This window comes from Lissotriton vulgaris, chromosome 2_1, assembly GCF_964263255.1.
Source record: "Lissotriton vulgaris chromosome 2_1, aLisVul1.2, whole genome shotgun sequence".
NCBI lineage: Eukaryota > Metazoa > Chordata > Amphibia > Caudata > Salamandridae > Lissotriton > Lissotriton vulgaris.
The window spans coordinates 1,822,048,041-1,822,062,480 of NC_141687.1; the positions used below are offsets into that span (position 1 = coordinate 1,822,048,041).

At 44.8% G+C, this 14,440-nt stretch overlaps 1 protein-coding gene across 1 annotated transcript in view; it reads left to right on the plus strand.

Moving 5' to 3' along the window:
• LOC147733335 (uncharacterized) overlaps positions 1 to 14,440 on the plus strand; it is a 496,040-nt gene that overhangs the window by 28,907 nt on the left and 452,693 nt on the right. The window contains exon 2 of the mRNA XM_086956338.1: positions 4,863 to 4,887. Within this exon, the coding sequence (XP_086812464.1) occupies positions 4,863 to 4,887 (25 nt within the window). The remainder of the gene's footprint in view (positions 1 to 4,862; positions 4,888 to 14,440) is intronic.

Consider the following 14,440-nt stretch of genomic DNA (forward strand, 5'->3'; position numbering starts at 1 on the left):
TTTTTGTTACCTTCACCAGGAAAGGCAAAAGGAAGATAGGGGGGAAATTTCCAGGTTTGGAAGCATCCAAAGACGGTCTCTTCAGGATGGGGATAACCTTGCCATGTTTCCAAGGGCCAGGTACGGGGCTGAAGATAAGGAAAGATTGATCAATTCTCAGCACACCGGGATGAGGGGATCACAAAGCTAAAGAAATATCTTGTTTGAGCAGATCTGCAGGTGAACTAGATTTGACTTGACTACATAGGATAATCAGCTCAAGCAAACACAGGAGTGGAAACAAATTAAGTGCCTGCATAAAACTGCTAGCAGCAGGCTGTGCTGTGTCATTTAGCCTTGCAAGGGAAGCATCCAAGGGAAAGTGCGAGTAGATACCTTCTATCGTGCTGATTAAATATTCAGCTAAATTCTCATAGTGCGCACTAGAGGAGTCAGTGTGATCGGCTGGGATCACAGATTTGATAAGGCTGTATTCAGCCTTCGCTTCCACAATCAGTTTACGGTTGGATTTGATGGCTGCTCTATGTTTATATTTTGTAGTGGATTGTAAGCTTTCGTTCAGGAGTGTTCTAGAGCTTTGCAGTGCATTTTGGACAAAATGAGGGGTTTGTTGTACCAGGGCATGGCGTGTGCCTTCCTTCTGGCGACCTGCCTGGCAGGAATGAAGAAATCTGAGACTGAGGTAAGCCAAGATTGCAGAGTATTGTTAGGCGCCTCTGCGTTGGGGGCAATCTGAGGATGGTTAACCTGAATAATGTCCCCGAATGTTTGAGGATCGAGCTAGCTGGTGGCAGAGATGTTTCATAATCAGATCAGAGATAGGCGTCCTTATTTGACAAGGCAGATGAATGGCCAGAGGAATCATGAAGTGACCAGTCCAAAGCATGGAAATAGGGTTGCTGCCCATAGGGAGCTAAGGTTAAAAAAGACCAGTTCTAAAAGGTGACCAGCTGAGTACGTGGCACCAGACATAATTTGTGTTAATTGCAGAGAAGCAAGATCATCTATACAGTTAGCAAGATCACAATCATGAGTGGCATCTAAATGAAGATTACGGACTCCCAGGATGTTAACATTGGCTAATTTAATGATAAATGGAGCAGTAAAGTCAACCAGTACCACTCTAAAAGCTTTGGAGGGGCCAGGACGATGATAAATGAGAAGACCTGAAAAGATGAAGTTGCTATTCAAAGATATTATGAAAACAGTTCTTTCACAGTCTGTGATAGAGCAATGTGCTAGACTACAGACATAGCTCCCTCTATAGATCACAGCAATACCACTCCCTCTGCCATTGGTTCTATTGATGTTCTTCAATTGGTCAGTGGCTGCTGCCACAAACAGAGGTAGGTGGAGTGGGTGGGGGAAAAGCAAGGGTAGTGGGTGCAGGGGGGTGTTAGTTATTATATATATTTTCTTAAAACCGAGCTGACCTGAAGCCTTCTGCCACCACCCGTGTCACATCACACCTCCTTTCCCTACCTGGTCCCAGCAGCCCCTGGGACAGACTCCCATCAAATCCCTGGAAAGACGCTCCACTCAGACCAGGGAGGATGTGGGGTTTCTCCAGTCCGGCTGTTTAATGCAGCCAGGAAGGAGAAACCTGTTTGCATGTATGTTTTGACTGGCCTGAGACGTCTGGCCAAACACATATGCATACTTAGTGAGTGCACATAGCACTCGTCTTCCCCCTCCCATGCCTCGGGTCCACCCCTCCCTACAGCGCTGGCTCAGAGCCGGCATATGAAAAACAAAACAATGCTAGAACATAATTTTATTTTTCCTTTGCTGGCTCTGAGCCATGCAGTGGGGTAACGGTCCTCCACCATTGCGGAGGAGCCGCTGCTGCAATTGGTAGCTGGTTGGGGGAGCGCTAAGGAAGGTTCTGCTGCCGTGACCTGGCTTAGCCATGTTTCTGTGAGAAACAGGGCATCTGGGACATTTTCCTGGATTATATCGAAAATATTGGTGTGGTGTTTAGGCAGGGCATGAGAGTTAATGCTGCAAAGCTTGTTCTCTGTGGACTGCACAGGGATCAAACTCGGAAAAGCAACTAGCATCTCAACAGTCAACATATTAGTTCCCCTAAAAATGCCCCCCAAATGTTAAAAGTGCACAACAGTTTCTTTTTAAAAGGTTATAGGCTAAATGGTATATTTTAACTCTCTATTTTGTTGATTTCCAGCCTAATCCATGACTAGGAAGTTTATAGACAGTTCTTGTGACTTGAGGCCAGATGTACGACCATTGGATTTTGCGCCTTGCAATTTGCGACAGATTGCAAGTCTCAAATTGTGAGGCACAAAATCAAATTGTAAATCAGTGTGTTTAGCACTGTTTTGATTCCCAATAAGGTCGCAAATTGCGAGGCTCATTAATATTAATGAGCCTCTTACAATTTGCGAGCCCATTGGGAATGACAGGCCCTCGGATGCATTTTAAAAATAAAAAAATGAAACGTTTTTGTTTCATTTTTTAAGGGGAGGCAGTGGTCCCTGGAACCACTGTCTGCCCTTAAAAAATAATTTTGCAAGCATTTGAAAAGGAGAAGAGGTCCCCTGTGGACACCTTCCCCTTTGCGAATGCATTACCACCTACTTGAAGTTGGTGGTAATTGCGAGTGTTTTGCAACTGCAATTGCGGTCACAAAACATTAGTACATGGGTTTGAGACTCGCTATTTGAAAGGGAACGCCCCTTCCAAATAGCGAGTTTCTAAACACTTTTTTTATGAGTCGCAATTCATTTGCGACTCGCTAAATTGTGTTGGTACATGGCCTTGAAAATGTTAGCATGCGGAAACGAGTCGCTAACCCATTTGCGCATGCTAAAATTGTTTGTACATCTGGCCCTAGGTTTAGAACTTTGTCCAGTAGTAGAAATGATTGTTGATGAAGGTTAATTAAAAGCTTTTGCAGTAATCCAGCTTGCTTAGGGTGGTGACCGAGAGAAGTGCTTTAGCTGTTTGGTAGGGTACGTGGTTACAGATTTTGCAAACACCGAGTACCTGGGATATGGCTGCAGTAGCTGTGAATATGATAACTAATTCCAAGTTCATATTTTGGTTGACTCGTATCCCAACGTTTATTCCTAAAGTTGTAGGGGTGAAGCGGTAGGGAGCGAGAGTAGCTGTTCTTTGAACTTCTAGAATTAGCCATTTTTGCAGAAACATAGCTCTGTATCTCAGTTTCCTTCAAAGTCAGGATCTAATGTTAGATTCTGGAAGAAGCCCTACTGCTGCAACCTCTTCTGAAGAAGACGACACTCTACTGTCCCCTCTGTAGAGAGGAGCGGGCGTGAGATGTGAAGGGCACGCAACAATGTCAAGCTGACTGAAACCCATGATGGGGTTGCTGTCTTATGGAAGTTAACAGCCCGAGATGAGCTTACAACCCAGCTTTCTAGAACTGACTGAATGACATTGTGTGACCAGGGAATCAGGAACATCTAGACCGCATTCAGGTCTTCAAGTGTGATGGGCCTCCATCACCCCTAACCCTTCCTGAACCACCTCTGGCATAGTGAGAGGCACTACATTACTCTATCCTGCCTGCAAAGGACATGGAGAGTTTTCCTCTTCAACCTAGGCCTTGTGCTAGTGTGCCAATGGCTCAATCAGGTGCCTTGATTCCAGTGACATTTTAACCATACTTGCAGCCTGTACTGTGCCACAGTTATCATGGTTTAATATTGCTGGCCTTGGATTCGGTTTTCCTTTTCCATTTCCAGGTGGTTATCTGGTTAGCCTAGTTTGTGCCTATAGTATAGTAGTTACCCACTCAAGCTGTGAAACTTAACCACAACCTGCCAGAAATCTGGATGTTTTCATTCACCCAGGAGATGTACGTAGACCTCTGGGCTAATATCAGCACCAGTAGCCTCGGATGACAGTTTAAACCCTTTCTAGCATCTACTGGGACTGTGGCCTGCTGTTTGCACACTGACCATCAGACACCAAGTAGCTCAATTAACTCAACAGGGAGATATTGTGTCTTTGAAACTAATTCCTAGTAATTTGAAACCATCATCGTTGTCTTGGGTGGGACCCATGCTCATTTTGGGTGCTGGGTTTTGGAGTGACTATAGTTTTTGGATCTGTTTTGCAGAGCTTAAGCCCCCTGGGCTCAAGCACACTGAGTGGGCCAGCCTTCAGCTCACCAGGGCAAAGGGTGGACTTACTATAGGACACTTGTTGCATGGTAACAGGCTCCCTGTCATTTTCACTAAACCGACTGAACATTGTAAATACTGGCCATAGTTAAACATGTGAGACCTGACAGCTTCCAAGTTTTGTCTTAGAAACAAAACTTTCATATAGTATAATTTTGGTCATAGGAACTTATGTGATATGCATTGTAGTCCTGTACCATGTGTGTTTGGTTGATGTCTTGGCATCACAGGCTGCTAGTAACTTCTGGCTTTCTATGGTGTTCTTTAGTTTAATTGCTCCACTTTCCTACATGTAAATAAAAGACCAACAGAGTTAAGTGTACAATAGGAGTAATACGGTTATCCAATTGAAGTGTTATAGTGTCAGGGGCCTGGGACAGCAGCCATAAACAATAGTACAAATAACAGATGGAGCCCAGTAATAACTGACTGCCTTTGGATCCACAGAAAAAGCCCTCGAATCATGAAAAAGTAGGCATTCAGTGCATAAAGAGGGACTGTTTTGCTTGTGTACCAAGGACCAGTGTAATATGGGATTTAGAGGATTTACCATGAGGTGCCTAACACCAACACAGATCAGTCATATCTGGCATGTGGCTGATCAATCTAGCTCTTCTGTTCAATTTTTGATGGGAGCAGAGGCATGTACTGTTTGTCATTTTCTAACTCTGATTCTCTTTTTCATTCATTTAGGAGACCTGAAGCAACTTCTCCTATGGTAAGTTGCATGAGTGGCAGCAGTGGTTTGAACATGAGTCTGTATTTTCACACAATTAACACTGGATCAGACCTTTGTCCAGGTTCTTTCTGAAAATGGGGAGAAGGTGGTGATAGGGAAAAGTCTGACCGCAAAGTGGGAAGAATATGTGATGGATACTGTAGACATTGTTACATCAAAATGCCAGGGGGTAATGAAATGCAACTCTCTCATGTATGTCTCGCTCTAATGTGCTAACTCTGCATGCGTCAGTGCTTTTTCACTTTGTAGTTTTGCTTTGATGGCAATGAGGTGCTGTAGTCTAGCTTAAATCCAAGCTGGAAACATGTTCCAAAGACGTGAAATCTAAGATAATATTTTTGATCAACAAGATGTTCGGAATCTTAGGAATTCTAATATTACTCATGTAAATGTATGAAATTGCGATTTTAATGCACATAATGACCTTTCAACTGTAAGACTAGCCAGGGTAATATCTGTCTTGGGCCTTATGTGTACAGAATAACAATGCAGTGTGCTGTCCTTCTGCATATGACTATCAAATTTCAATCCATTCATGGATGGGGCTTGCTTACTTATCATTCTGAAAGAATGTACCCTTTCACACTGTATTGTATACATATTTATTAAGTATTGTTTAACTAGAGAATGAAGAACATATTGATAAGAGCTACATGCAGATGCAGGGGCTTATTTACAAGCCCCTTTCACCACTGGTGGACTGGATGACTGGTGGATGCGACTGGCATCCGGTGGCAGAGGGCTGTCGCTAGCGGTTGCGTGTGTATGGTAGTGCCTCTTGAAAATTGGCTTTTAAACTGTGATTTTTTTTACTTTTTTAAAAAACATACTTTGTTTCTCTTACCTGTTGCCAGACTCACTGCTTCGCCCCTAGTCCCGGTCCGACACGGCTGTGTGCCGGTTGTTCGGAGGGCTTCCGGGGCAGTCAGACACACTTCCGGGTAAAGATAGGTCGGCGCTCCAGTCTTTTGGCGCTTAGACCTATTTATTCGGGGGATCATGCGCACGATCAGCGGATGCGACGAAAGGCAAGCCCGTCCACGACTGGGCGGGGCCAGGGGCCAAACATTAGGCCCCTTTCCTGACTTGCACTTCTAAGGACCTCTCTGCTCTCTGGGGCAATTGGCCTCTTTCTGACCCCCCTCTCTCACTAATTAAAAACCTTGGCATTGTCAATTGCGGATCTGTGATCTCCCCGCCATCTTCCCTGGGTCTCCCAAACCTTTCCCTCTTACCTGCCAGGGCTGATACTCTTTCTCAGCCCCCCCTGTACCGTTCGACCCCCCCAAGCATTTCCGCCTACCTCCTCAACACTCGATCGGCGGTAAAACACCAGGTTGAGCTTTTTACTTTTTTAGATTCTGTCAAGCCAGATATATTGTTTCTTACTGAAACCTGGTACTCCTCTGACTCTATGCCAGACATACTGGCAGCAATTCCGGACCCATATTACATGCTGCGTTTCGACCGCCCGGAGGGGAAGGTCGGCGGTGGTGTGGCTGCTATCATACATGCTAAGTTTCAATTCCAGATTTTGTTGTTTCCTCCTATCCCAGCTGTTGACATTCTAGTCATCCGCTCCACCTCGACCACCGTCCCTTTAACCTGTGCTCTTTTCTATCGTCCCCCTCAGCCCATGCCTCTTTTTTGCCAGGCAGTCTAAGATGTGCTGGCCACATTGGTGATCAACAACTCTTGCGTCCTGGTATGGGGTGATTTTAACTTTTGGCCCTCTGACCCCCGCGAAGATCCTCATTCGAAAGAATTCACGGATCTGCTTGCTAACCTCAACTTCTCCCAACATATACATCTCCCCACACACGGACACATCCTGGACCAGGTTTGGTCTACAAATTTTCATATTCCTACTCCAGTTATCAGCCCATGCCCTTGGTCGGATCATTTCTTTATTTCACTCTCCCTCGCCTTGGACTCACTCATAAACCACTGCTTCCCTCTAATACCTGGGCTCGTAACTGGGGACGAGTAGACATTCCTTTGCTCTGCACTTCTCTCTCGGCTTCCACCCCTGACCTGATTACAGTCCCCTAACTCTCAAGTCTTTGCAATTAATGACTGGCTGACTTCAGCTTGTGATCCGTTGGCTACCTTCAAACGTCTTCGGACCCTCCGTCTTCATGATTCCAACAGATGGTTTACCCCGACCTCAAAACAAAAAAACTTGCCCTAAGACAGGCCGAGCGACGGTGGAGGCTGAAGTACTGCCCAGCCTTAAAATCCTTCTACCTTTCCCTGCTACTTGACTATAAGAAAGCTATCCTGCAAGCCAAATCGGATTATTTTACCACCAAGGTCCTCCTCGCTACTAATAAACCCAAGGACATTTTCTCTATTGTCCATGATCTTTCCACCTCCGACAGAGTCACCCTCAAGCCGGTTCCATCACAAATTTTGTGTAACTCCCTTAACGATTATTTTATTGATAAAATTGTGACAATTAAATCCAATATTCCTCCTTCCTCTCACAGTTTCTCACACCCAGAGCCCCTGTCTAATCCTTATTTCTTGGAACGATTCCCTCTGATTACCCACTAAACTTTCTCCTCCCTGCTTACTAAGGTCAAAACTGACTCTCCCTCTGACAGCTGCCCCGCCCATATACTCAGATAATTTATGTCAGTTTGCCCTGAACCCCCTCTTACCCTTCTTAATGATTCTCTCACACTGGGGATAGTCCCCAACTTCTTCAAGTCGGCAAAAATTATCCCGATTCTGAAGAAGGCTGGAGCAGACCCCTCCTCTCTCTCCAACTTCCGACCCATCTCTCTGCTCCCCTTCTTGGGAAAGATCTTGGAAAGTCACGTCACCACATGTCTTAGCTCCTTCATCGAGGAAACCCACTTTCTTGATCCTCACCAGGCGGGCTTCCGCCCAGCTCATTCGACAGAGTCTGTCGTTCTTTCTGTGCTTGATGAGGTTAGAGGTGGTGCTGACAACAATTCCCCTCAGGCCTTGGTCCTCCTGGATTTGTCCGCTGCCTTTGACACAGTCGACCATTTCATCCTGCTCGACCGTGTCAGGGGCGCGGGCATTCGGGGAACTGCCTTGGCATGGGCTACTTCATTCCTAGAAAACCGCCACCAGGCGGTCCAGCTAGCCGGCTTCTCTGCCCCTTCTCGCTCGGTCTCCTATGGCGGTCCCCAGCGATCGTCTCTCTCTCCTTTACTTTTTAATCTTTATATTCTTCCTCTCATTTCTGCCCTACAGACCTTGGAGGTCACGGTCTTTAATTACGCCGATGACCTCCAACTCATCTTCAACCTCTCTTCTTCCTCTGCTTCTGCTCTCAACGTTCAATCTATCATGCTTTTCATCAGGGACTGGATGAACTGTAATCATCTTAAATTAAACCCCGATAAAACCAAGCTTTTACTCACAGGTGGCATCCCCAGTCCCTGGCCTTCCACATTCTGGCCCTCCGCTCTGGGCCCTTCTCCCCCTCCCTCTTTCTGTGTTAAAACTCTTGGGACAAGACTGAGTCAGTTCTGACCTCTCAATGCACTCCCAAATTAGCGCAGTGGTATCATCCTACTTTCTTAAACTCCGCGTTATACGCATGATCTCTCGTTTTTTTCAACGGCTGCTCTGAAAATCATTTTATTAGCTATGATTGTTTCGCGTTTGGACTACAGCAATGCATTATATGCTGGGGCCCCAGCATATGAGCTGCGCCGGCTCCAACTTATTCAGAATCAAGCCGCACATCTAATTTTCAAATTACCCAAGTATCATCACATCACTCCTTTGCTAATTTCTTTACATTGGCTGCCCCTTTCGGGACGTTCTCTTTTTAAACTGGGATGGCTGATCTTTCAAGCCTTAGCAGGCAGCGGGCCTACATTTCTAGCCTCTAAAATCATACCCTATGTTCCAAGTAAGGACTTGCGGTCCTCCTCGAAGCTTCTCTTGTGCGTCCCTCGATTTAGGAGAAAAAAACATGGCTGTATGAGGTTTTCCACCTTGGTCCCCGCCTTTTGGAATGCTCTTCCCTTCAGTCTTAGGTCAGCTACTTCCTACTCGATCTTCCGCAGGGCCCTTAAAACCCAGCTTTTCTCATGTGCCTTCTCACACTAGGTGGCTTCCCTTCCCGTCCCCTTCGGTGTGTCCGTCCCTAGCGCCAAGAAACCGCTCGTTATACGTGCTCTTTATAAGTGTTTTAACTTCAACTTCAACTGGTGAATCACGTTGCGTGATGCACCAGCGGCACAACCTGCTGCGTGATATTTACAAGCACACTTAAAGCTACCCTACGCGGCTTTACGTGTGCTTGTAAATATCGCCCCTTTTCATGCAACACTTTGCGTGTTAGAGGCGTGACATGGGTGTTACTGTGGGTATGTTAAGGGTGTGACATGGGTATTGCTGTGGGTGTTCCCACCCAACACACATGTCGACTGATACATTCCCAGATTTAAGAGCAATGACAAACCTCAGAATGCTATGCCACCCCAGGGGTGGCTTAGCGTGGTGCAAGGAGGAGAAATGTTTTCATTTCTCTTCGTTTTTTCCTCTTTCAATGCCTGCTGTATTCTACAGCACACATTGGAAGAGGAAATCACCTCAATTGATTGTTTTTGTGCAGGAAGGTGCTCCTTCCTGCACAAAAACAAACTCCCCATGACGCAGGCATCCATGCACCATGGTGAAAGGGTGTCTGCACCGGCGCATAGCAGCAGTTTCTGCACCAGTACAGGGAAAAGCACAGAGATTCGACATGTTTTAAATATGTTGCATCCCTGTTCTTTGAAACTAATGCAGCTCGGCACAGCAAAATGACTTGCGGCACCGCGCTGCATTATTTTCTCGTACATAGGGCCCGCTGTGTCACTTTCTGCAGTGCCATGGTCCTAGGACATAATTTTCTGTGCTGTCATCATAACAGCAAATAGTGTATGCCAGCACTTGCAATAACCTTGGAACTTTGGTGAATAGACATCCAGGCTTTTGACCCCCAAAGACATCGCAAAGTTCACCCCCTTATGCTGCCTTTATCCCCAATAGCCTCCTATTTGCCAAAGAGGGCTATCATAAGAGCAGGGAGTGAAAACTACAGAGTAAATAGGGTTACTGCTGCCCTGTTTACCTTCTGTAAACGTGGCAATCGTCATAACCCTTGAGACAATGGCAGTGCGAGAAGGAGCAATGAGCAAGCCAAGGGTTTTAGCTGGAGACATGGCTACTCCTAGTTGACGTCCATGACCCCTGTTTCAAACTCAGTGGCGTAACAAAACTTGAGGGGGCCCCACCGCAAAGTGCACAGAGCCGTATCTACCCCACCCCTTGGACCCAGTCAGGAGCTCTCAGGCCAGGAGCCCGCCCCCTGTGCACAGTGCCAATGGGGGGCTAATATTACCCCACTGGTCAAACTACCTTACTGAAGTACACGCTTGGATAGTATCTTCTATATTTAAACTCTCAAACACTAAAACATTATTTTGACTTCTGCTAAACTTAAAATTGTTCCTCTTTAACTTCCTCCTGCATCTATGGCTTGCAAACCAGGCACCATCTTTGATTCCGCCTTCTCAGATTTCTTTTGTGCTGTTGCTCATGCTTGTTGACATCATTAATACAAGAATTGCATGGTTCCACCTTACCCTGAAACTAAAATCCTTGTTCTTACTTTGTGTTTCCACGACCTGACTATTGTTCCTCTTTGTTTCTTGGCCACCTGGCCTGCTCTCGTTCACCCCTGCAGTTTATTTTCTACCCAGGTTACCCTCCTTATTTCTCTGCAGTAGCTTCCTTTTTTCTATCATTTCAATTACTGTATTCAAATCTGCTCCTGGACTTAACCCTGTTTGTGGTTTGATTCCTGTTTATGGTATGTGTCTGTCATTACATACACATTCTCAGATTCAATTGCTTGTTCCTTCTGTTTGTGTTCAGTCATGTTTCTCATCCTTTTCCATTTAATGCCCCTAAACACTGGAATGGTTTGTTCTGTTTCTGCTAGCTGCACTCACCTCTCATGTGACCAATGGAGCCTCAACACAACTCCCTTGTGACACAAATGACCCTCGCAGTCAGGGCGGTAGGCAGTTATGCAGGCCTAATGCGGCAATACAGACCCCTAGCAGCCAGCAGACTGTCATTCAGTCATAGTAATGTGAATAGGGTATAGCTTTGCCCAAACAGCATGCCAGTGCCTCTCAACAACCCACATACACGCTGAAGATGATCTTTGTGGTTATCCTTTCAGTAAATGTTAGCTGTCATCATTGCTTTGCTAACGCGACCGTGGTCAAGCATTGGTGGGGCTAGCTGATCCCGAATAACGTCTACTTAGGATTTGGGTACGCATCCATCTTTGTGATTATGGTGTATGATGTTATGTTACATAAACAGAGATTAACATGTTGCTGTCATTCGAGTAGTACGGCCTCCCTGCACTGTGTAGTGCCCTATGGTTTCAGAAGAAACAAAATGGCATAGCTGCTTTATGAGTCAATACCATATGGAAGATGCAGGTGCTCCAGGGTTCCTCATTTGCAGAACCTGGTGAGCGGGCCCTGACACCCAGTATTTCAAGCTGTTTATGGCCAGGTACCATGGCCTCCTATTCTGATGACTGTTGACCCCCTTGCATTTCCCAATAATTCTCTAAACTGCCTGGTTTGTATGTCTACGCGTGCAAAAGAGAAACATGCCTTTTCCAAAGAAGATCTCATTTTTAGGTCAAACCTACCAGACAGTGCAAGGTGTCTGGCTGAGAAAGATCTTTTGCTAATTTACTGTGGGGTTACATCCCATCCTTTTGATTGGCTGGCTTGTATCCTTTCACTGCTCAAATGTTGGTAATTGCTATTTTCTTTTCCATTTAGCATTTCATGACAATATATTTGTTTTCTAACTCAATCCACTCTTTCATATGCTGCTCCCCCTGTGTCTGTAAAAGCACAGCGACAAAGATATTTTTGCCAGCTGAAAAGCAGGCATTAAGGGTTGTTTTCGCTTAATCTCCTCCATTTCACATATTGCATGAAAGCACAAGCATTGTCATTTAAAGGCTTTTATGGTACTGGGGAAAGGGCATTCTCCTGCACTCCCTTAGCTGGCTTCTGAAGCAGAGGTGTACTTATAATAGCACATCTCCCAGAGGCCTATAAATCACCTCCCTAGGCTGCTACAGAAGGACCAAATGGTTGAACTATGTTGATGGGGAGAGGATGTGGCATAACGGCTAGGGCGGTCAACCTCAAATCTGGGGATCCGAGTTCGAGTCTCGGCAACGTGCTCAACATCCTGGGGTTCTTGGCGTTCTTGGCAAATCACGTAATCTCCCCGTCCCTAACAAAAATTAATGTGTCCTTATGTAATGACACTAGTGCTCATGTAAAGTGCTCTGATACCTTTAGGTCAAATTTGCTCTATATAAACCTCTGGAAAAAATGTAAATTAGGCCTTGGTGAGTCTTTTCTTTTGATTCTGACATTTCCTTATTCTTTTTTAATTCTGTTCAGCTTCCTGAGTGAAAAGTATTGAAAAAAAGCCATTTCAGATTAAAAGTATTAACTTCACGGCACAGTGTTTAGATAACAAAATATATGTTTGTTTTTTCTACAATATTGTGAAATGTTTTCCACTTTTAGTTTTTCAAACAACACCTCACAGACTGTCAGGAATCTATCATACTGTGACTGGATGTCACTCGAGTGTGCTCTTTGGGAACCAGCCATTACATAACTATAGGAAAATATGGATGTCTCCACTTAGCTCACTTAGTTTCTTTTCACCTACCAGCCCAGGTTTCTGTCCCACTTCCCTGATGCATTATAGTCCTTGTAGTTCCTTCTCTCATGAGACCCTTCCTAGAACACGTCCTGGTGATGGTTCACTTGCTTGGCTCCTGCATCCTATGGTTATTCTGACTATTTTAGATCTGCATTCTGAACCTTTCTCTCTCGGTTCTGATTCATACTCAGTTCCTAGTTTTCCTGTTTTCTCTCTTGTGCCTCCTGGTTTTGCTGGTCTTCCTCTTTCCAAGTCTCAGTTCATTGGTGATTCCCTGATTCCTTGCACACAAGAGGGTACTAGAAAACACATGCACTTGCATAAAGTGCTAAAACAAAAAGTACAAAAAGTATATGGGGCCGATTCACAGAACTAACGTAAGACAAAATGATAAACTTACTACTTTTGGTATTCACAGAAGGCATTTAGTAGGATTTTGTCTTAAATTAGGATTTTGTCTTAAATTAGGTTTTTGTCTTAAATTAGGATTTTGTCTAAAGGTAGGATTTTGTCTTTAGATAAACTTAAGTTTAACTTAAGTTTAATTTAAGATAAAATCCTAATTTAAGACAAAATCCTAATTTAAGGCAAAATCCTAATTTAAGACAAAATCCTAATTTAAGACAAAATCCTAACTTTAGACTACTAAATGCCTTCTGTGAATACCAAAAGTAGTAAGTTTATGATTTTGTCTTAAGTTAGTTCTGTGAATTGGCCCCTATGTTTTTTGATGAATTGCACGTAAGAAAGGGTGTCTGCTTCGACAATCTCTCCTTGGTAGTATCCATTTCTTTACACAGATTTAATTGAGATCATTACTGGATGGCTTCCATTAGGTAGAATGGGTGGGAACAGAATGAGGGAAAAAAGAGCTGAGAAAATGAAGTTCTGAATTGTAGGACAAGGGGGGCCAGGATAAGGACCAGAGAAAGGAGGAGGTGGTGGACCAGGACCAACTGGATGAACGACAGGACAAACAGGAGGATCACAAGTAGGACGGGGAAGTCCAGGAGATGGAAAAAGGGGACGTGAAGGACCACCTGGATTGGGACCACCAGAAGACTCTGAACCTTAAAAGGTTCAGGGTGACATGGATCAAGGCTTGGACCACATGACCAGGAGTCTGGATGTGGATTTAGGCCACGTTTTAGGACATCGCACACCCCTTAGAAACAGTCCCTAAATATGCTTCGTAGGCCATGCTCACGCCTTTTTCAACCCACTTAAAGCACTGCCTGATACCCCTAGATGTGCCCTACCAGCAAGTGCAGCAAATTGGAGATGGCAGAGGAGTCAAGGAGAAGCTCACAGATTCATATGACGACAGTGAAGCATTTTTGATATGTTTTGGAGAAAGGACGTCAATGCAGCCAGGACCTCTTCATCAACCTCTGCTGCATCGGCATTCTTGGTGCCTAGGTGGTGTGTTGTAGTTACTTATTTTGACCTACCATTTCAGCAGCGGGCATCTTTTAGATGGGCTCTTGTGGTAAATGTTTTCACAGGTAATCCTCATTCTCACTTCATAAATGTTTGCGCACCAAAGCTGATGCTGGTGCACTGCTTGTGGAACTAGCATCAATGCTGTGGTGCTAACATATTACCGTTTTATTCTCAGTGCCGATTATTTGCACTGGACAAAACAAATGCCAATACTGCATTTAACTTTCTAAAGTCTGCTAGAACCCATATGAATAAAACATACCGGTCTGTTTGATATAACGTCACTAGTTTATTATTTTATTTATTCCACTAGTTTGCAATTATTTATCGCTTT